The sequence below is a fragment of the Bradysia coprophila genome, assembly GCF_014529535.1.
Source record: "Bradysia coprophila strain Holo2 chromosome X unlocalized genomic scaffold, BU_Bcop_v1 contig_173, whole genome shotgun sequence".
NCBI classification, from domain to species: domain Eukaryota; kingdom Metazoa; phylum Arthropoda; class Insecta; order Diptera; family Sciaridae; genus Bradysia; species Bradysia coprophila.
Genome location: NW_023503302.1, coordinates 3714823 through 3732108, shown reverse-complemented (window position 1 = coordinate 3732108; position 17286 = coordinate 3714823). Strand labels below are relative to the sequence as shown.

Here is a 17286-nt window from a genome sequence, read left to right as displayed (position 1 = left end):
TTATTTCGCGCGCTTTCTCAAAACGTAAGTTATGTTACACATACATTCATGTGATCTTTCCGCATAAAGTTGCTTTGACATTACTTATCTACCCTATATTATATCGATGCTCACATTTAACGTTTTTCATACCATTTCATACATTTTCAATCACAGCGAACTTTTTTGTTACCCACATCTTTAGGTATTTTCTGGTGTAAGACCCTGACTTTCAGTCAAGGGAATTAATATTTGTACGTTACTTATCCACTGCTATACACGTCGGAATGAGTTCTAAACAACAAAAATATTCCAAGAAACATTGAATTAGTTTCAGAGTAGTAAAACCGAGAAAAATTGCTGTAAATCCCAAAAATCCACGTTTTTGACAGTAATATTCCCTTTTTTAGTAAAAAAAAACCTGTTCCATAAATATATTTTTATCGTCTAACCAAGGCAGCTGCCTTGGTCTAATGCCTAACATAACATGAAAGCTACGACGCGCTGGAATGAGTTCTAGTAACTTTTAAAAACAAGCAATCCAATTGAAGGAGTTTCAGAATAAACTAGGTGGGACAGATCCCTTGAGTCTAGCGCCTTGACTGTTGTCTAAATATTCGAAAATTAAAATGAAACAATTAAATGCGTTCATATTCTGGCCAGTTTTCATCAATTAATCAGAAATGTAATTTAATTGGTTTATTTATCGGAACAACAAGGTAGGTCCTCATACAAATGTTCACAGACTTTTCATAACAGTAGATTAAAAAATTATAAAAAAAGAAGAATTACAAATGACTAGCGTAATAAACAAATAGAGCCTCAACAACGAGATAAGGATTACGACAGTGAAATTAACATTAAAAATATAAAAAGGCAGCATAACATTGGACTGTACGGAGGTGGGCAGAAAAGCATAAAAAGAAGTAGTACCGGCCCTAATGCTTGTGTATCACTGTGCATAAAAAAATCGATGTATCACTGAGTGGTAGGTCTATGTAGCCCCGGACGATGCTCACACACGCTGTCGAACAAAACGTTCAAAGCACCGATTCTTGAAGGATTTCAGCGTTCCAGTCATTTTGACTTCATTCGGGAGCAAATTGAATCTCGAAACTGCATTTACAAAAAATGACTTGTTGTACTGGCTTGTAGTATGAACAGAAATTATCAAATGGTTTGATCTCGTTGAAACTTGAATGCAGCTAGTCAGGTACTCCGGCGCCTCATTGATAACTAATTTGAAGACCATCAACAGCGAGTGGTACTTGAGGAACTCCATCAAAGTGCATCCCAGCAAACGACTTACACATTCGGCAATGCTGTCATACCTTCCAATGCCATACACAAAGCGAATACATGCAGCAAAGACTCTCTCAAGCACTTTGACGGACTTTGCGCTGACATTTGACGAATATATCGAGTCACAGTAAGTGAATAGAGGTAACATTAGCGTCTTGACTAGCATTGCTCTAGTTTGTTGCGGTTAAATATGTTGATTTGCCTAAAGGCTCCTCAGTCTGGCGATAATCTTATATTATCGCCCAGAGCAAAAGCCGAGACTCGCCGGAATGAGTTCTAGACATCTTTGAAAACAAACAATCCAATTGAAGGAGTTTTAGAGTAGAGCAGAGTAAATATCTTAGGTGCTAGGGTAACTACCCTACCCACTTACACTAAGTAATGGCAGGAAACATCACAAAGCAACGAGCGTAAGATTCATTCCAACCCTTTGTTGGACGTCCTACTAATGTTTACAATTCCATAAAGAGGGTGTATTTTAAACATGGCAATTTTCTTAACTGAACACTTACAAAAAAGAATTGAAAATTTGAAAATCAATTGTTTTTGTCAGTGAGTGACGAAAAGTGACGCTTTCGTTGGCTTCGATGAGAGAGAGAGAGAGAGAGACATTGAGGAGATTGATTAGGATAAAGAAAACGAAGAAACAGATCGAGCTTCATTAGATATTTATTTCTCGTTTGTCACAATTCTTCAATTTTTTTTTTACATTTTCTTTAGCATTGCTTCCTTAATACTTAAATTTATTAAAATAAATAAGAAAGAAAAAAAATTAATTAAAATTAAAAAGTCACAAGCATCAAGTTACTATTTAGTGGGCAGCGTTCACATCAATTTCCCGTTTGTGGAAAATGTTCACATCATAGTAGTACATGTTTGGTGTCAACCAGTATTTCTCATCAATGGGTCTGTCGAATGGGTAGCCGAATGGCAAATTATCGATGTAACGACCACCACTGCCAACACCACACGAGACTGTCTTGTCGAATCCGAAGAATTGCTCAGTTTTTGGTGCAACGTATGGAGCGACAATGAAGAAGAATTGGAACAACATACCTGAAATGACAAACATGGAAAGAACGGTTAGAGATCAAATTATTGTTCAACGGATTGATCAGCAATGACATACCTCCACGTTTACCCTTGGGCAACATCAAGCGCATTGGGAATCCGCAATGAGCTTCAGTCATATCCAATGGGAATTTAACTTCACCTTTAACGGCCAACATGACTTGTTTGTACAATTCAAAGTATGTGGTGCGATCGCGGACGAACCATGAGAAGTCTTCCGATTTGCGTACGATGTCGTTCTTTCCAGCCACCAAGTCAACAAAGAAGTGGTCCAATTCGAAGAAGTTTTCACGGTTTTCTTCGTAGGTGAAAACGTGTCCGTATTCGTCGTACTTGGGTCCAATGAACACTTTAACGATTGCCTTTTGGGCACTTTCGGATCCAACTTGCAATTTGAATGTGAATGGTAAATGATTAAGACGGGGTTGGCGAGTCTTGATGACGAAGTCATATCCATCGTAGTGAGCGATACGTCCGAATTGTTGAAGAGCAGTCAATGGCTTGTTATCGAACATCTCAACATCAACAACATTGGTGATATCGGAGTCGAACTTGTCGAAGTATGTGACAAGTTTCTCGATTTCAACCGATTCAATCTTAACACCCTGGAAATTGAGTTCGTCGAAGGTGTAGTGTGGCAAATGTTTCTGCCAGTGGAAGTAGTATTTGACCAAATTCTTGTACAATTGGTAGAATACTGGGTCACGCATGGCTGTTTCGAAGTGTTCCAAAGTGCTTGGAATAACTTTGTGTTGGTCGACGCGGTCGATTGAACCACCGAGCAATCTCTTAGCGAGTTCCAAGTAACCATGTAGACGGACGAATTTACTGTCTGGATTGCCTTGAACGAAGTTTCCTAAAAACTCAATGGATTCTGGTTTGGTCAGATCCAAGTATTTGCCTCCTGGCAATGTAATGAATCCATATTCGATGGCATCACGGATGTGACGTTCATAATCTTCAGCTTGATCTACCTCATAGTAGTTGTGCTCCTCATAAACAGTGTAGTGGTTGTCTCTTGATGGGAAGAAGTCTCCGTTGTAGTAACGAAGGGCTGGATAGTATCCGGTCTTGATTGGTTCGTACCAGCTGAATTCTGGAATTTCCCCGACTGGAATTTGATTGAAAAGAAAGTATTAATAAAGGAAGGAACCTGCGAAGGAAAGTTGAATGACTTACTATCGTTGGACAGACGTTCCAAGTAGTAACGAGCCAAGAATTGTTGGTATTGGAAGAAGTAAAATTCTCCACGACGATCCTTGTGCAAATTGTATTCATCACCTCCCATCCAGAATGGATAGTCAGCATGGAAGTAGAAGTAGTAGGAGTTTAGACCAATATCTTCGGTGAAGTAAGACAATTTTTGTTCGGGATTTGTGTGAACATAGTATCCGGTGTAGTTCGATGGAATGATGACAGTGTATACGTCTTCAACCTTCTTAATGCCATAAAAGCCTTGCATCTTGAAGTTTTGAGCGCGTTGAATCACTTCACTGTTGAAGAAGTAGTATGGGTAGATTTCATATGGAGCTGGCAAAACAATGCCAACCATGTCGGTGCGATGTAAAACAGCAACAGTCAAAGCATAGATGAACATGCCTTCGTTGACGTGGAAGCGGGCCCAGACCATTGTCTTGTAGAATGTTTCCCAGTCGTTGGCATAGTAGAACACATGGAACAATGCAATGACTTCCTCTTGGTGTTCGTAGTCCATGACGGAGAACACTTCGTTTAGTCCCAACATACCATGTTCGTAGAAGCGCCAGAACTCGTCGACAACTTCTGGTTTGGTATAATGAGCCCTATAGTCAACCAATTTGAATTGCTTAGCTTCGTCGTACAGTTTCACAAAGACGTCATTCTGGTGAACGTGTTGAAGAACCTCAAGGATGGCCTTTTGTTTTACCAAAAACGTCGAATCGGCGTATTTCACATCTGTTGTCATATAAAAACCACTTGCAAGTGCACAAGCACAGGCGAAAACTAAAACTGTGATCGATCTCATGTTGATGACTGATACCTTTCTCAGCATTACGGGTGCCTTTTATACTACGCTTGTTAGATTAGAAACTGCAAAAAAAACAATCATAATTCGTGCACTGCGTTTGATAACCCAAACATGCTAGACATGCACCGCACGGTATCTTCATTGTTTTTGTTATTTCGTTTATTCAACTGATTTGAAGACGAACAAAAAAAAACGAGAACACTGATAAAACGAATTCACCTTATTCATCTTAAATTGTGAATGAACATATTTCATTATTGTCTCCATCTGTAGAGTTCAGTCAAAAATCTTACGGTCTCTGTACTTTCGAGTAGACCGACTCTCGCATATAAAATGAGCTGTACAGCACAGCTGTGGCACACCACACATAGTAAATCTGGTGTCGTCGTAAAGCTGAGATCCAGGACAATTCACCTGAAACAAAATAATACCCTTCTAAGTACCATGTGGTTGCCTACATGCTCAAAAGTGTTCGCGGTGGTAATCAATTTATTGAAATACATTGAATCAATCAAACAAACCAAATTATGTTCGAGATATTTGGCCATTTTTAGTGAATAAAAGGTCCTAGAATACGAAATTAACAACAAAGAGTCAGAACATATATCCATCTTAGCTTTCAACATTAAATAAATGAACTAAAGTACCTACTCACTAGAAAATGTTCTTGTAACATCGCTCGTATAAACACAAATATAGAAAGTGTGGTATCGTTCGACAGGTAATTGAACAGTCTTTAATTTAAACTGTATGGTACTGTGTGCACGTTGACACTGCTGTGCAGGGGAGACGTTTTACCCGTTACAATATGGTTTTTCAAAAATATTTCAAATTGCCGTCCACTTTCCGATCACTTGCCCTGATTTATGATCAGTGGACATCGACTAACATTTATCTACAATAAAATTTGAGTTACATTACACTTTTAATTAGCCATCATTCAAGCCCACCGTGAGTTCAGATAGTACCTACTCATTGTACACATTCTTTAAGAATAAGATAGTGATTTCCTGATGGTATTCATATGGTAATCTTATGTACAAATTAAACCGTTCAGCTTCAAAGTTATTATCCCAACAAAAATCTCGTCGAGAAAAGTGTGACGCAGTCTTTGAAGTACAATTTCTAAAATGAATGATATCGCTAGAGTTGACGCTTTCAGCTTCGTTACGCAAAAATGAAATTTTACATCCAATTTTAGTTCAAACAAGCTGGCTTAGTTTTTCTCATCATCTGCCAAATAATTTTTACCAAAAAAAAATTGGCTGGAAACAACCAAAATTTTACCAAAAAAATCTGCGTCGCAAAGTGGCAAATGTTCAGGAACAGACCAGCGACGCAGATTTTTTTGGTAAAATTTTGGTTGTTTGTTATTTATAGTCAATTTTTTTTTTGGTAAAAATTATTTGGCAGATGATGAGAAAAACTAAGCCAGCTTGTTTGAACTAAAATTGGATGTAAAATTTAATTTTTGCGTAACGAAGCTGAAAGCGTCAACTCTAGCGATATCATTCATTTTAGAAATTGTACTTCAAAGACTGCGTCACACTTTTCTCGAAGAGATTTTTGTTGGGATATCAGTCGTTTTAGAAGTTTTAGAACACTGCTTTTTATAACAGTTTATAACAGAAATTCGGAAATTTGGCGAAATTTGAAATTCGAAAATTTGACGAAAATCGAAAATTTGACGAAATTCGAAATTTGACGAAAATCGAAAATTTGACGAAAATCAAAAATTTGACGAAAATCAAAAATTTGACGAAATTCGAAAATTTGGCGAAATTCGAAAATTTGACGAAAATCGAAAATTTGACGAAAATCGAAAATTTGACGAAGAAAGTAATTCTCTATCTGCCACCATTCAAGAAATATCTCTAAAACCCCAATTGACCCACCCATTTCCAACTTTCGACATTTTTCACAAATACACTTCTTTTCTACTATTAAAACTCTGAGACTTTGCCGAAGAAAGTAACTCTCTATCTGCCACCATTCAAGAAATACCTCTAAAAACATAATTGACCCACCCATTTCCAACTTTCGACATTTTTCACATATGCCCCTCTGTTCTACTCGTAAAACTCTGAGACTTTGCCGAAGAAAGTAATTCTCTATCTCTCATAACCCAAAAAAATATTAGTCCTTTCATCCTACGCTCGAGTAGCTCAAAATTTGGTCACTCTAATCACTCTAGCTCAAACGAATCTGACCCGATTTTTTAATTATTTTTTTGTTCGAATCGTGTTACGAATACCTTTCATTTGATGGGTCGCACGCCTCTGTAGGTTTCAATACAGCGAAGCTACAGCCGAAAACGCGTTCCCGACCCTCGAAAACCACACTCAGAAACCACTTCGAGGCCAATAAAACAAAATTCTGGTTTTTCCTGGGGTAATGGCGTATCACATTTTCATTTTTATGCCCACCCTGAGGTTCCTGCAAAATTTCATGGAGATTGGCTGACTAGTTTCCGAGATCGACCGTCGATAGATAGACAGACAGATAGATAGAAACATACAGAGTAAGTTGAAAGATTTTGATTGTTTGGAAAACGTTAATTTGGTGCATTTTCTATCAAAATGACCAACTTCAAAACGATGTATCTCCGGCAATTTTAAAGTTACATAGTCGAGTGATAGCTCGTTTTGCTCGTATTTGAAGCGCGAATAAGATAGAATATTATTTGTGGTGATACATGCCAAAGGAAAGAAACTTAAATTCTCGCCTATATATAGTTGCCGCGTCTCAAAAAAATTTCTTCGTTCTTTTTTTGGAAGTTAGACTGCGGCAAGTCCTCCGCTATCGCTCCGGACATGATGCTCTTAGTTCATCGTTGTTTCAACGCCTAAAAGGAGTCAACGTTACCATACTGTACCATACCATCTCACACTGTATTCTTGTTGTGCAATGACTTTAAAAACATTTCCAACGCATTTGATTACATTCGAATCCCGCAATTTAGAGCAGGATAAGCAAATTTATGTGTAAAAAATAGAAAATATCGTTCAACAGTCAGGTGTTACGAGAAACACAAGACAAACGCGGAACAGGCTGATTGTTTGTGCAAACGATGAAAATGGATTCTTGTGCCATACCATTTGCATTATCTGTGTGATGTCCACATGACTGGTTACATACACCTAGCGATTACTTCGAAGCTTTCATTATGATTTCCATAAGCTGCTCGAGTATCATCAATAAACGTGAGCTCATGATTTGTTGAATGTTTGCATTGCCTTTATGTGATATAATAACCTTGGCATTCACAATCGAAGAGCGTCTCTAACACATGCTAAAGTCACCAACATAACCATCTTAGATTCACCATCAGATAATCATGCCCGCGCGTTGGCATAGCAGGCGTGACGCAAGCTCAATTACAATAAATCATACATTTTTTTTCCTGGTGAAACTGTCTTTCTAAAATTTTATGGGTCACATTGTTGTAGTTACAATTTTTGAGTTGTTTTGGAAATAATACACAGGAACTTGCGGCACCTCTTACAAGGGTTTTTGACTGATAAATATTGCATCTGTGACTTCTCTGATCCAAGCATTTACAACATTGTTCTTCTACTTCACTTCGATAACGGATGACATAGGTGCTTCTTTTTTACAATTCAGATTTTTTCTGAGTTTTTTGAAAGAGCAAAAACACTTACAAGATTGCAAAAAAAAATCTCTGCGCAACAGTATAATAATTAGGGTCAAGGTGGAGCCAAATGGAAGAATTTCAAGCTTTCCTGTACCGCAGTCTTCAAAAAAAATTACTTTTTTAAATTGTTTCTAGTAATTGAACTTGATTCGCGCCCGTTATGCTATCGTGTGGGCATAATCGTCACATCAGTTGAAAATATATTAGGAATCAATCTTTATAAGTCTCAAGTCGTCTTCAATGTGTAATAAAAATATAATCTCAACGGTGAAATAAAGAAAATTTGGTACAGCAGGAACTCGTTTCGACAATTACTCAAGCCTACAAACTTTAATGTTCAATCAAATTGATTTGATAAAAGCTTAGATTTCTTTTTAAGTAAGAAGAGCCTTTAATATTATATCCGATTCTCGACATCTTTCTCTCAGTATTTATCAAACTGAAGCATAGATTACGTTCAGCATTATATTATACTAGATACACCATTCACTACGAACAGCCGATCGGAACATACATCACATTGATTATAAATATCTAAAGCTTTCAATTTTATAAAATCCCATTTAAATTTCATCCAAAATCTGACATGAAATGTAAATCAAATGTCTCGACTTTGCCATCACTTTTAACTAATGAAAATGTGTCGCTTTAAATTTTCTTTATAGGTCTCTCCCTATAACATGTCTTTCTTTTCAGTTTCGTTACACGATATATTTCAGTGAACGAAAAATGCTCAAATGGTATCGACTCCCGTCTGGTGTGTATTTTATTTTTACCGCTACCAAAAAGACACATAGCGAATCAGAGTTTTGGGTTTGAAAGTTAAATGAATAATTGATAAAGAAGCTTTTATCCGAACAATAAGAAATTTCGATCGGTCGATGGGAACATATATGGATACAGAGACACCCGGCATTAGTTCCTTCAATCAATAATTCAAATTATTATTCGATGTGTTGGAGAATCCATTTTACGCAACATAACAACAACAAAAAAGTAAAGTAAATAAATCCAATATATTTCAGCATTCCAGTCATGCTGAATACTTTCCATTCAATTCCATTTCCTTTCAAAGGATTATCCGAGAATCTTACTGATTAGCTGAGTAGTTGAATGACTGAATACAGATTTGTATGTTTAATTTCTTTTTCTCTTTGTTGTGGGTATATGAGTGTGTATTTCTTACTTCTTTTCGTACAGCATAAAACATCATACACCCGTATACATTCATCGCATAAAACATTATATTACAACTTTAACAAACAAACCGACAACATTACCAACACCATCCGAATAAATTCCATTCCGTTCCCAGGAAACTATGTACCAATATAATGGTGCTACACACCAGCATTATATATATAGAATATGGTACTATTCTGTCGAAACAATCAAAATAACCGAAAAAAGAAAACGCAAAAGAAAATAATTTTCCACAAACTTTGTTCACTTCATAATGTATTTATGCTTGCTGAGACGGAATAAGTAAAATGAGAAACAAAGGCTATTCCTTGTTGGAAACTACTAAACTATATCAAAATCCACACTTAGGCTTTGCATCACAAGAAAAACATTCTATTCGTTTATTTCCATATCAGTTGCTTCTTTAACATTTGCGGCAATAAATATTATGCCATGAAGGGTTTCTTAGGTCGTTCGAAACGATTTCTGGAAAAGAAACCCCGCTGAGAAAAAGATTAACTGACAGTGTCAATTATGTGAAGTGTCAGCTAACGGTTCGGGTCGGAAAAATGTCAATAGCAAATAATTATTTTGGTGACCAATCGAACCATTTACCCATTCAGGATCATGGATCGGATTCGGTTTAATGAACAAAGGTGATGAAATCGAGAGGAAATTCGATTCTGCTTTTTGATTGTAAAAGAAGTGTATCTGAAACGTTCTATGCTTCTCCATTGGTATGCTTTAACCCATCTGGCATTAGTTTAGTCGCAAAGTGCTTTCAATATAAAGTGCAACGGAAATTAAATTTTCAATTTTCAGTCATACGACATCACATTTCTACGTATGTCGTTGTCTGTGGACAATCGGATTTCTCGAAAATTTTGGATTAGAGACGTTCGTAACTTTAATATCCATCAAAAGTCGAGTAAAGTATGGAATGGCTTACCACATTTTCTTCAGAAAATAAAATAGAATCTCATAACGTTTTACTGTTTTCACAATAACGAAATTTAAAAGAGAACTTTGATTATGTAAAATGTTTCCAACTATTTACCAATCTTCCTATCTTTAGTAGTTTTATCCCTACAAAAAAATGATTTTGATGGTAATGGCATGATATAAAGTCGATTTTTCCATAAAGAACGAAGACAACAACAACTCGTAAAATACATTTTAGAACATTCACAAAATAGAAATATAGGTAAAGCTTAAAGGGGAGAAAACAAAAATTGTACTGACGAGAGCTGCTTAATGGCTTGTCACCAATTGATCTATAAATGAGATATGGATGAAGTAACGGGAAAATATATTTGAGAAATTTCTCTTAGACTCAAATTTTGAAGAAATCATTTCTTATGGTGACTATTGTAAAATGCCTGACTATCTAGGTATAAAAGCCTATTTTTAGGAATTAAATTGAAAGATTTCTGAGGTCTGTTGGACAGATATTTTATTCGGAATTAAATGATATTAAGGAATTTTCAAGTATTTTAATAATTTTTAAGAAATAAACTCCGAAAGGTCTGCAAAATTCATTAAAAAAATTTGAGAATTTATTTTTGCAAATTCTTAAAATTCCTTGAACTTAAGAATTTATAGAATATTTTTTAGAATTTTTAAGTATTATAGAATTGAAATTCTAAATAGTGAGCCCTGATATTCCTAATGTAATGGGCTGAGAAAATTGAAATTTGAATTAGCACTAGCAGTGGGTATGTGCGGTATGTATTTTATCCGTGCGACACATATTCAATACATTCCAAAAGTATTTCGTAACGGGATCCTAGCATTATTCCAAATCCATTGTTCTCACATCAGGTGAAAAATACGACTTTTCGTTGTAATACATCGAGTTAAAAGTAAGTAAAGTAAGTATATCGAGTTATGAAACTCACTCGCACAAATCTAAAAAAAAAATGGCGGTCCACATGATCTCTCCGTCTTTTCCATTATTATAGCCTTGCGCTTCCCCATTATTGTAGCCTTGCTTGAAACATTTAAGTTTTCGATGAATGTGAATTTTCCTACTTCGACAAACAACCATTGTTCAAGGTTATAATATGCGACCGAACAAACTGATGAGTTTCTGCGTTTCTTCAACGGTTTACGTTATCTGTTATCGTCAGCTAACACAAAAACAAGCGATGAGCTCTGGTCTCATATAGCAAAGTTTAAATTTGTGAAGTAAGTCACTGCATAGCGTATCTGTTGAAAATACTCGCGGATTAGATTTACGTTAGTCATTCCACATGCGATATCCACGTTGCTATGCATACACATAACGTAATTGTCGTAATGTTGATAACATATGTGGACTCTTAAGAGGAAATGTGGATTGAAAGTGTTCGCTCTTATGAATCTTATGAAATGTATAATGAACGTATAATGTAAAGGTGCCAACACCGACACTTCACGGTAGTGTTTCTCGATCTTTCCAATTCACTGTCTGCATTTACGCTTTCAGTACTTTGTTCGCCACTTCTAGAAATTTTTCTTTCACTCTTTCCGGGAATATTCTCACATCTCCGTGGGTTTTGCCTATACATTACGAATAACTCTTATATGGAATAGATTCGCTGTCATTCGATTTTTTGTCTGTTGCTGCAACAGCAAGCATAAAATAAATGTCATTTACAACTTTGAAGTCCTTCCACCCGCTACCTAAGGAAGATACAAAATGTTTGAGACCGGTTTTGGGGAGTTGGGGTCTATTCAGACATACATATGTGAGGCTCGAAAAAGTATTTGCACAAAATCTTTTACTTCGTTAGTTTAAACAAATGGATTTCTATACAAAAGACAACATTAGCCAAGACTGATTTTTGTCGTCGCTGCTGTTAACAGATGAAATACGTCTACGCAAGGCATTTGTTGTTCAGTCATTTGTTATTGGGTGAGTTCTATACAAACTAAAAATTAATTGAGATTTAATGAAAAGTTTTCAAATTGCAGTCACATTGCTTAGCTAACATTTGTATTATTACATAATAATGTCTCTGCTGCATTCATATCTGTACCTACTATCGCAGTACATATATTATACTATAATTCTGGCTATTATTTACCAGCAAAGTAATGGTCTGCTTTTCTATTTTATAAAAATAATATTACATGCATGCCGAACGAAAAATATAAAATAAAATAAAACGCTGCTGTGCTACACCCAGTGTATGTATTTGGTTATATATATTTCCAGCATTATAATGAACACAGAGTCTAGATAAAATTGCATTAAAAGAGAAAAATTCCTTCGGAAAAAGAGGTTAAGGATCGTTTGAATTATGTATTTATGCGCGAAGAAAGAATAATTTTTCGTTGAAAAGTTCTTTTTTTTAATATCTTAAAATATTTGATTTTTTTGGGTAGTGCGCCTTTGTGGTTTTAGGTTAACATGAAGCACTTAAGTATATGTGTATAGTTTGTAATTTTACTTTACATAATGGCTTCCGCAAAATTTCTTTTACGATGTGTTTAAGTGGATTTTTCTTTTAAAATTTATGTGACTTTAGTGTATAATATGTAGGTATACTTGTTCCGAGATAAAACACAGATTGGTGGGTCATATAATGCAGTGAGGTAATTTTTTATTTAGAAAAATTACAGAAATTACAATTTTTTCTTCTAAAGGCAGACTTTTTTGTTTGCGATAAGTTCGGGCCGAATGTTTTTGTTAAACTTTTAACTGAATTCTTTTCGAAAATCTTTTTTTTTCTAAATCATCCATCACCTATACCTTCCACAGTATAATCGATCTATCTTGTTAGAACCGAATTTATAAAGTTATTTTGTATTATAATGTACAAAATCGTCTAGACTGTGTTCAGTTTACATTCACGAATGTAATTAAATTGTTCTTGGGTTGAAAGGAATTTAACTTAACTGGAAAGTTCAAGGACTAAAACAAGTTGTTTTAAACAACATGAATATTGTGTTTCTAAAATTTAATGTTGATTGACGATGATCGATATGGACTAGATAGCTTTCACGAATTAAAATTCTTGCAAATTCTTGAAGGTAATTTTCAATTAATTTGTAGAATTATCAAGAGCTTTACCGATTATAGGCTATTCGTAAAAGGCCAGCAACAACCAGACAAAAGCCAGTGGTAACGAGAGCAGACAGATTTTTTTTAGCTGTAAGATGTGAATGAAAGTCGGGAGAGGCGAAAGTCTTAGTGAAATGTTTCAACTTTTCATACTGAGTTTCAAAACTCAGAGTAGATGACACTATTCACGCTATTCACATATATATTTTGTCGAAGTGTCTAGGGGTGCACCTTGATCGACCATGGATTCGATCATCACCCACAATTTTTTAAAAAGTAGTCTTAAAATCTGCTGTTCAATAACTGCCTACGCACATCAAAAACGACTCCTCTGGAAAACGAATCCGACTTTGGTAGATCGGTTTTCAAAATAATCCCTCCATTCAATTCTCTTCTGTTTTTTTAATAAAAATCATTTTTAAACCTTTCTTTGGAATCCTTAACATAAACTTTACTTCATCGAACCACAGAGTCATTCATCTGACCGAGTCATTACAACAAGCTTCGTTACAATCCCAGGAGGACAGCATTGGCAACAGTCGTATTCGTAAACCAAGTGAATAGGTAAACGCATTTAATCACATTAGTGACAAAACCGTCAAAAAAATAATGAACAACATAAAGTTATACCCAAGATTATGACCTTTGACTCGACTTCGTTTCAAAGGTTATCCAACAATCAACTAAAATAAAATTTCTGAAAGCATTGCAGATAATGTTAGCACAGCAGCAGTATGTTCACAATATATATGAATTTTATCTACTAACGGGAGTTCGGCAGTACGACTCGTGATGCGAAATTTTTGGGCCCGTCAACAAAACCTTTAACGTATTTTAACTGTCGAGTTAAGATATGTATTTCATGAAATAGGTTCCTGAAGTTATTTAAACACCTACTAATGCGTCGCCACATCTAGATGAAGGAAGAGTCTCTTCGCACATTGTGAATATACACTTTGGCATTGTCCGAATAGTCTCTTGACTATCCGAATATTATAAAACGACTATTTGCACAATGTACGAATAGCATTAATTTATCAAAAAACAAATAAATCATAAAAAAATAACTAGTGTGACGTTCCAAGTCAATGGACGTGTCGTAAGGGCGAATACATTGACAGGTTGTTATTCTGCGATAAAAAAGAAGACTGCCTAAATAAGGATGTAAATTAACAATAAGTATAGAAGGAACTGGTGGTTATAACATAGTTTCAATACGAGTTCTTTCTCTTTCCTTCTCTTTGTGATAAATTCAGGAATGCCTAATTCGGGATTCATTTCTAATAAATCTTACCCAAATGGGTATCGCTAATACTTTGAGAGTGCATTACACACGAGTTACTGTAGCTTGTTTGCCACCAAGATGCAAAGTTCCAAAGTATACATACACCCTGAAGGTAATTCAAACCTTCAACGGGTCTTACATTTTTTTATTGCTGAACAAAGTGAATTCACATCGGCGTTTTTGATTTTCAACGACCTTTAATGACAAAATATTTTACAAAAAAATAAGGGGAAATTGTCTGTCTAAAACTAATCGATGTTTGTCAAAAACACTTCAATCAAATTTATGTTGGCCGAATCGATAGCGACAAAAATTATTTGGAATAATCAAATCGAAATTTTTCTAATTAACTCATATCACCCCGGACATTAACTTCCGATCAGGTTCTTACTAATTTAATACTGTTCAATTTTATTTCAGTGAAATTTAGGCAAGAATTTGCAAAAGCTAGTCCACTCAAAAACTAAAGTGCTTCTACCACGGAGCTAAAGCATTTTTTTTTCTAAATTTCAATGACGTCCTCTGTATTTAAATTAATTTGAAAATCAACTATTCTCAAAGAAAGTTGAAGTACAATTTTGAGGCAGATATTTCAGCTATACCTGAACACTTCTTCAAGTCAAATTATTGGTTAAGAATTTAGTGACTCCCTATTCGATGTTGCATGAAGCTTTATACTGAAAATGTAAACTTTTATCGAAGTTTTATTGAGACAAAGAGCTGATTTTCAAACTTTGGTCTGACAACATATTTTCAAGTCATTGGCATTTTATAGGATGTTCTATCCGGAGTTTGAAGCGATTTTTACAACAAATTATACAAAAGTAATCTGTAGGTTAAACAAATTTGTGTAGATATTTTTCCCAAGACAAATGGATATGTACAGAAGTAATACACACAATATCTAATGTCGAAACATTAAAATGAATCGTTGTAAACATTTCACAACAATGTGCTATAACATCTATCTTTCAAAGTTCTTTTTTTTTTGCTGCAACATTACGATCCAATATCAGTATAAACTACGTATATGTGGCGAATGCTGCCCTGTATCAAGCATAACTCTAACTTTTTTTTATCCAAATCTTTGTGTAGCAAAAGTTCTCCCTTTTAGACATTTTTGCATATGTTGCGAGAAAAATATACTTTACGAACAAAACGTATCTGAAATGTACAATGTTTGGCTTTTCAATTTTAAAAGCATTTCTGAATGCTGTGTACTGAGGGAGTTGTGGGAAATGATTACAATTGATAAACATTGGGAAAAGTTGAACGCAACAAAACTCATTTCGAGATGATAGTTCTTGCGTTTTTTCAAGCAACTTGACAATGAAACGATCAAGGAATTTACGGGAGTGCTTGATAACGTCGATGAATCGTTGAACCGGTATACCAAACGTAAGAAGGAATGTATGGAGAAAGAACGGGATTTTGTGGTCAAAACAATGCATCACCTGGATAAAACTATTGGCAATTTAAGGCTACAGGCCAAGGCTATGATGGATGGTATTACAAGAATTGGTCCCAAATTATGGATGATGCGTACAAAGAGTTCTTGAGTCTTTTTTCGTCTTTTAATGAAGACTTTTTCAATCAAGCCAAAAAAGAACACCCAAGGGATGGTTCTGTTCTTAAAAACGTTGAATCGCAGCACAATTAAGGTGCTGGCTGATTTAAGCAACAATAAGAAGGCTGAAAAAGAGAAATTTCAGACACATCATGAACAGATTCACCATATATTAAGGTTGATTGCATAAAGAATCATAAGACTTACTGACATATTTCTGGCCAAGACATTCTTTAAAACGATTTTTCACCATGAAGCCATGATGGCTTATTTTTGGCCAAATGGAGAAAAATGTAGATCTGGTTGTGGTCTAAATTTTTCTCCATTTCTCCAGAAATATGTCAGTAAGTTTTATGATTCTTTTGCAAACATCCGTGACTCTGACATATGCGAAGTGCTTTTTAACGTTACGATTGCGCAACGGACTATTTCTAACATTAGCACTATCCCACAGCGCGAAGCTATTATACTAATCGCGAGCCATTCGTCTGATGCACTTTGATAAATCCGAAAACAGCACAAAAAGGCCAAATCTCTGTCGCCGTCGAGTCATAATTACGTTAAACCGATCAAAATCAAATTGTCTAAGTCGCGTTATCCCTAAAGTACCTAGAGACACCGTTTCGTCCCGCTAGTTTCAAAAGTTTCACAGTTCATCGTTATAATTCCCGTGAATTATAAAGTGAAAGCAAACACATTGGGGGATCTCATCAGGGACGACAATGTATGAATACTTTTGAAACTATGTGCGTTCTACGGTAGAGGTAAACTTTTTGTAAAAAATCAAGCAAACAAATGAAACCTAAAAAAAGAACAGAAATCAATACTTTAATGAAATAACAAATTCAAACCTTAACCCATCGGCTCACGCACGGATCTATTCACCCATCCATTCACTTTTGCACAAAAACTCACAACAGGAAACTTCACAAACACTCTCACTAAAACTGAAACTGAAAATCAAACAAACGGAAAACACTGACACTAACACTTATAAAAGTCATGGCCAAAGGAACATTAGAACTAACGAAAACCAAAATCAAAGAGAAGATCACCTAAGCACTTCACTGGCACTGGGAGAAGTGTTAGCACGGCCCACAGCGCAATTCCTCGGTGTTTTCTTCCTTTCGATTTAAATGGTCATAGTGCCCGTCCGTCTGAGGAAGGTGGTCTGTAGATGAGAGAATGC

The 17286-nt window shown here is 35.5% G+C and overlaps 1 protein-coding gene and 1 long non-coding RNA gene across 2 annotated transcripts in view; one reads left to right on the top strand and one right to left on the bottom strand.

The window, feature by feature from the left end:
* LOC119068210 overlaps positions 1 to 17286 on the top strand; it is a 36601-nt gene that overhangs the window by 4383 nt on the left and 14932 nt on the right. The window contains exon 2 of the long non-coding RNA XR_005086109.1: positions 4634 to 5315. This is a non-coding gene — a long non-coding RNA (uncharacterized LOC119068210). The remainder of the gene's footprint in view (positions 1 to 4633; positions 5316 to 17286) is intronic.
* LOC119068183 (larval serum protein 2-like) lies at positions 1954 to 4385 on the bottom strand. Its single transcript, XM_037171678.1, has 3 exons — positions 3532 to 4385; positions 2411 to 3463; positions 1954 to 2337 (listed from the first exon to the last, which is right to left on the bottom strand). The coding sequence occupies exons 1-3, from the start codon at positions 4382 to 4384 to the stop codon at positions 2093 to 2095; spliced, it is 2151 nt and encodes a 716-aa protein (XP_037027573.1). The 5' UTR covers position 4385; the 3' UTR covers positions 1954 to 2092.